The sequence below is a fragment of the Clupea harengus genome, chromosome 11 (assembly GCF_900700415.2).
Source record: "Clupea harengus chromosome 11, Ch_v2.0.2, whole genome shotgun sequence".
Lineage (NCBI taxonomy): Eukaryota > Metazoa > Chordata > Actinopteri > Clupeiformes > Clupeidae > Clupea > Clupea harengus.
In genome coordinates, this window is record NC_045162.1 from 5619715 (window position 1) to 5625976 (window position 6262).

The 6262-nt window shown below is 39.9% G+C and overlaps 1 protein-coding gene across 1 annotated transcript; it reads right to left on the bottom strand.

Moving 5' to 3' along the window:
- Positions 1 to 1304: 1304 nt before the first annotated feature.
- Positions 1305 to 3900, bottom strand: LOC105902972 (cathepsin K-like). Its single transcript, XM_031575645.2, has 8 exons — positions 3794 to 3900; positions 3490 to 3626; positions 3270 to 3392; positions 2879 to 3025; positions 2557 to 2772; positions 2254 to 2416; positions 1804 to 1897; positions 1305 to 1563 (listed from the first exon to the last, which is right to left on the bottom strand). Exons 2-8 carry the CDS (start codon positions 3613 to 3615, stop codon positions 1467 to 1469), a joined length of 966 nt encoding a protein of 321 aa, XP_031431505.1. The 5' UTR covers positions 3616 to 3626; positions 3794 to 3900; the 3' UTR covers positions 1305 to 1466.
- Positions 3901 to 6262: the final 2362 nt, after the last annotated feature.

Here is a 6262-nt window from a genome sequence, read left to right on the forward strand (position 1 = left end):
GGTTGTGTCAGCTCCCCACTGGTATTCCCCCTTTACACCAATGACTGTGCTGCCAGTGCATCTAATCACTACATCAACACACTTTCAGATGATGCTGCACTAGTTGCACTGATGAAGGAGGGGGAGATGTCTGTCAAATACCGGGACAGTGTCATCAACGTGTTCCAGTGGTGTAATCTGAACGCTCTCATACTCAATACCTTCAAAACAGAGAAGATAATTTTTGGAGCCACTCAAGACACCCATATTGATCCAATTCCAATTCACAACCAAATCATAAAACAAACATGATCATTCAAACACCTGGGCGTGGACAATGCACTGTCCTGGACCTACCATATGGCACAACAGAGGATCTACTTTTTAAGGAGACTCGGGTAATTTGGAGCAGGTAAGGAAATCTTCATTCTGTTTTTCGGCTCTACCATACAAAGTTTCTTGCAATACGGAGGCTCAGTCTGGTTCAGTGGTCTTTCAGCCCAACTGAAATCCAGATTTATGTATCTCCTGGGGGTCTGTTCTGAGGTGGTGGGTCACTCACATTCTTTCCTAAACACCTCCACTAAACGGACCATCAGGCTGGCTGATAAAATCGCCCCTGAATCCTTATCATGTTCTACACGAAGAGTGCTTCTGCCCTCTGGGATGCGTTTTAGGGTACCAGGGTACCATGCTGCTTAAAGACAAGTACAAGAACTCAGAGAACAGAGAAGAGCAAAGAGGGTGATTACCCCCCCCCCCCCTACACAAAGACCCCCACCCCCAAACACTTGGACTGACACTCTTACACTCTTACACACACTTACACTCTTAAACACTTACACACTTACACTCACACACGGACTATCCAACCAAATACCTCTGACCGCTTGCAGATGTCCTTTTATATATTATATCCTGTTATGTTTTACGTTGTAGTAGATATTCTTTTATATGTTATATCCTGTTATGTCTTATGTTATAGATGTTCTTTTATATATTTTATCTTCTTATGTCTTATGTTATAGATGTTCTTTTATATATTTTATCTTCTTATGTCTTATGTTATAGATGTTCTTTTATATATTTTATCTTCTTATGTCTTATGTTATAGATGTTTTTTTATATGTTATATCCTCCTATGTCTTATGTTGTAGATGTTCTTTTATGCTGTAGACACTCCTCCACGTTGAACTGTGAGTGATTGTTGGAGCATGTGAATGCAAGATCATGTAACTAACTAACTAACTAACTAATGATCTAACGGGGAAACAAACCAGTTGAAACAAATGGGCATAAGAATAAAATGAGATTCCACTGATATCCAGAGTTATTTATTTATTTTTTAATATTTTCTGTATGCTGAGAGCAGATAAACACACAATACTTAAGCAGTTACAGAGATCTAATTTCTCTTCATTATTTTAGCAATTGCCAAGACATAATTAATATCTTGTATCCCAACTCCTTCACTAAGCATTTGTCATTCACACGACTGGATAGCTGGCCATGTTGGCGATTCCACATACATTTCTGCCCTTCTTAATGTAGATGTAGCCCTTGGCTCCCCATCTCGTGCCCCAGCTGCCAAAAAAAGAGAAAGACACAATAGAAAATGTACAATGCGGTAAGAAAAGACACATAGAGCTGAAGAATGTCAAATTTAACAACGCTGAAAACTCAGAGATGGAAGAGTTTAGCATGAGCATCAATCCTTCTAAACCTCTGGCTCCTTCTTTTGAACCGTTGTATTGCAAGCATCAGGCTCTTTAGGTTGAGCTGCATGACATGACATTTAAAAGTGCAAACACAGTCTATACCAACCTGTTCTTCACAATCCAGTATCCAGGGGTATAGCCCACAGCAACAACGGCATGGGTCAGACGTTTAGGGTTGCAGCGCCGGTCATTGTATATACCTAAGAAAATGTTTGACAAAGCAAATATTCCAACCATCCAAAATGGAAACTTGTTTTAGTCATCACCACTTATGTCATGATTTTCCATTTGAAGTGTGAACATTTAGGCTGATGTTCTGTTAGTATTTCAGTGCTTATTTCAGCTCATGCTCATATAGGGTTTAAACTGTAATTACTAAATAAGCACAAAAAGCTGTTTATAAATGTTGTTAAATTATGTTTTTAGGGTTTACGTTTCGGATTAAGATATGTTTGATGTTATGAGTAGTGACAAACAATATGCAATTAAAGTGCCACTAATTCTTGCAAATTCACATAAAGCAAATCCCCAGCAAAGGACTTTACAAATGATTTACCTTTCTTGTAGAAATGGAAAGATGACTGTACATTAATGGCTACAGAAATAGGGCCAATCTGAGACAGTGCCAACTTCAACATCTTCTCATTCCCTTTCTTAACGTTCCGATAACCTCGGCATGAAGCTCCATTCATAGAAGAATCGTGTCGACATCTTTCATCCTGGAAATGTCCATATTGAAGGTTCAGAACATTAATCCACAGAGATGGATCAGGTGATTCTGTGATATACAAGTGTGTAACCAAAGAGTCATAACTATTTGTGATTACTTAGTATGTATTAATTAGAATGAGGAACCTACCCTGCCTGTGTAGGGATATGCTTTCTCAGTGGCTATGCCCTTCCTGCGGATGTAGTCAAATGCGTAGATCATCCAGCCACCATTGCAGCCTGTGTCCTGCCCCACACAGTCCACCAGGTTCTGGGGACTCAGATCCACCAGTGTCTTCCCTTGTTTCCTCAGCTGACCCTCCAGAGCTCCAGCAGCACTAAAGGCCCAACAGGAACCACAGGAGCCCTAGGATAAATATGATTGGATGATGAGAATATTTGTGATATTTGCCACTGTTCCAAAGAAATTGTCTAAACCACACAAGCCTGTGTGCTTTAATATGGACTCTGACCTGGTTCTTGACTGGGGTGACATAGCCTTTGGCACGATAGTCAATGGAGGAAGGTGCCACTTTGGAGTCAGGAACAAAGGTTGAGTTGATCTCTTCTTCCATATCAGGTCTGAAACCAGTCATCGTCGCCACAACCTCTTCTGTTGTCTATTGAAGAGGTTCAGTGGAAAGTCAGAGTATGTCGTATTTGAACTAGTGTAAAACAAAGGCAGACTAAATATCAAAATCATGTCCCTTCACAATGGATTTTTTAACACATTTCTGAAACTTCGTCCCAAAATAAAAAACTAAACAAAACTGTATGAAAAATTTCAGTGGAAACTGAGTCTGGTTTTGTGACATAGAGAATATGTATAATCATATTTATTCAGTCTGAACCTGAATCTCTCACCATGTCCCCCAGGTGGTTCATGCCCAGCTCGTACGTGTGGATCCCCAGCTCATACTCCTGGTTGTGGGCCTCAATCAGCTGCATGTTCTTCTCCCAGATGGTCCTGCGGATGTCCTCCTCACCCTGCAACAAACAAGAGACAGAGAAACAGTATGAGAGCAATGACAGTGAAGGCTTTTGGTGTCTGTCACAATCTGCGTATTTGCCAATTTAAACTTACCAAACCAAAGTACCCTTTCTGGTGGGTTGATTTCCAGTCCTCCCATGCTGTATCCAGAGCTGGGTTGTGTGTGGCGTGGACCAAAACAGACCCAGACACCAACAGCACCAATCCACAAAGGATCATTCTGGGTGAAACTGAAGCGATTGTATGCTGTGCCGTTAAAATGTAGTTTGGCATGTACTACTATATAGCTAATAGAATTACAATTTAATGTTGTAGATATGCTTAGTTAGGTATAGTTTCAGTTTGGTTTACACAAGTATCTATTAATTATGTCCTAGAGCTTCTGTAGTTGACTTACCTTTGAGGTGCAGTTCAGGTTCTGAGAGAGGACAAGGCAGCTCCTGTCTGATGCTCCTGTCTGATCATCAGATCGCGGAACATAACTTATTTATAGCCCTGATAAAGGGGGCAAAGGATCATGGTTACATTAATATATGTTAACACTGTGATGTCAGGCGTTGTTATGACCATAAATGGGCATAGAAACTCAACTCATTTGTTTTTTCTAAGATTTTAGTTTCCTCAAAAAAGTGCTCAACTATCACATTTGAACTGCTTGTGCATGCTCATGTTTAATGGCATCTATATATGTTTGTTGGGCAAGTGTACTTGAATTATTTGGTGGCCTAGCATGAACGGTAACTGTTCTGTGTTAAACCATTACACAGCTCTTTTAGTTTCCTCAAAAAAGTGCTCAACTATCACAATTATGATTATGATGATGATTATTATATTATATATGTTTATTTGTTGCTCCTTTAGTTAATGTGTAGTAACTGTGTGGGTAATCCTTTTTTTGTGTCTATCAACTTTGTGTTTGAACCTCTTGTGCATGTTCATGTCTAATGGCATCCATATATGTTTGTTGGGCAAGTCAACTTAAACTATTTGGTGAGAACATTTAGTTCTATGGGTGTGTTTGTGTGCCTGGTTGTAGAGTGCTTTGGTCTGTGAGTGCACAAGCAAGATGTGACTGTGGCAATTAATTGATCAAGATTAATGTTTTGGCTATAGTCTCTGTGTGAACTTTAATAAACGTCAACCACACCTAAGAAAAGTCTGACTCTTGCTCATCGCTACACACCCTAATGCTGGTAGAGGTGTGAGATAACGTTCTTTTAAAAAAAGAAAAACAGTGTGGGCAAGAGTAGTTCTGCTCTGAAATACACAAATGACTTGTCAGATTCACTGGAGACTCAAATACTCGTAAAACCCATGTGAAGGCATACACTGAAACACATTAAAATGAAATACATGATCAGACTGTTACTCCAAATAAGTGTAGGGAAACTGTTGTTGGCCCAAGGATTGAAACCAGTCTGATGGCCTAAGGTTCAATATGCGTGATTTGTCTCATCCGGCGCCCTAGTGAGACTGCTAGGTTGAAGTTGTCACTTGACCAATCTGACTCTAACTATTTTATTGTTAACCACCACTGATACACTTGCTGCTTGCAATTACTAAAATGATAATGTGTCTCTGAGAATTTACTATTATGTAAGGGATAATGTATAGTCTGCCGGTCAGTATAGGAAAATAATTCCCAACCGGACTAACAGGACCTCGATGCGCATCTAAGGGGTCTTGTTTCGGCCTGAAGGGATTTATTTTCCGATACTGACTGGCGCACTATACATATCCTGCTTATTGTACGGTTACTTGCCAAAATGACAGAAGACATTCCTCCAAAATACCTATTTTTAATTAATGTTTTTGCCTGTTCGTCCCGTCTGATTAATTTTTCGATAATGACCGCCGGACTATATGTTAGCCCTTACATATCAGACCTCCGAATGTTGGGGTGGCCCATTCAAATCAACAGAACTTTCGGGAACATTCTGAGGAGCCGTATAATAAAATATAAAAGTGACTCTCCAGCGTACGTGTGTCTGTGTCAAATGCTTCTCTTTTTTCAGTCAGCTTAACATGTATTAACACTACTTTGGGTGCTGGGGCATGCGTTGGGGGATAAGGTTTACATCTTCAGTGAGATGGATGAAAACATATGTGACATCGCAAGCCAGCAATCCTGTCATGTGAATGATGGATGCTTTTATAGAACTTTAGTTTGTGTATATATGGTGGCCATACAGTGATGATGGTTGTGAAGCAGTACCTATGAGTTGCGTTCTGTGGTTTTGTGACCTGTCTAGTAAATATGAATTAGGCGTATATGTACTGTATATATAGTACAAAACTTGCTTCCTTTTGCTCTGACAATGCTCCCCAACTCTGAGGAGTGTTTTTTCCAGCAGGACAATGCTCCATGCCACACAGCCAGGTCAGCCAGCTCAGTGAAGGTGTGGATGAGGGACCACCAGATCAGGACCCTGTCATGGCCAGCCCAATTCCCAGACCTGAATCCCATTAAAAACCTCTGGAATGTGATCAAGAGGAAGATGGATGGTCACAAGCCATCAAACAAAGCGGAGCTGCTTGAATTTTTGCGCGAAGAATGGCATAAAGTCACCCAACGGCAATGTGAAAGACTGGTGGAGAGCATGCCAAGACACATGAAAGCTGTGATTGTAAATCAAGGTTATTCCACCAAATATTGATTTCTGAACTCTTCCTAAGTTAAAACATTAGTATTTTGTTGTTTGAAAATGAATAATGAACATTATTCGGGATCTGAAAACACTGCATATTTTTGGTTAATTTGACCAGTTGTCATTTTTCTGCAAATAAATGCTCTAAATGACAATATTTGTATTTGAAATTTGGTAGACATGTTGTCAGTAGTTTATAGAATAAAACAAAAATGTTC

Bases quoted from the DNA above. Each gene is read 5' to 3' on its own strand.
- LOC105902972 (XM_031575645.2), bottom strand. From the start codon at position 3,615: ATGATCCTTTGTGGATTGGTGCTGTTGGTGTCTGGGTCTGTTTTGGTC. The intron at 2,417-2,556 runs GTAGGTTCCTCA...GGACATTTCCAG, and splicing joins CATATCCCTACACAGGCAGG to GATGAAAGATGTCGACACGA. The intron at 1,564-1,803 runs GTTGGTATAGAC...TTTTTTTGGCAG, and splicing joins TACTGGATTGTGAAGAACAG to CTGGGGCACGAGATGGGGAG.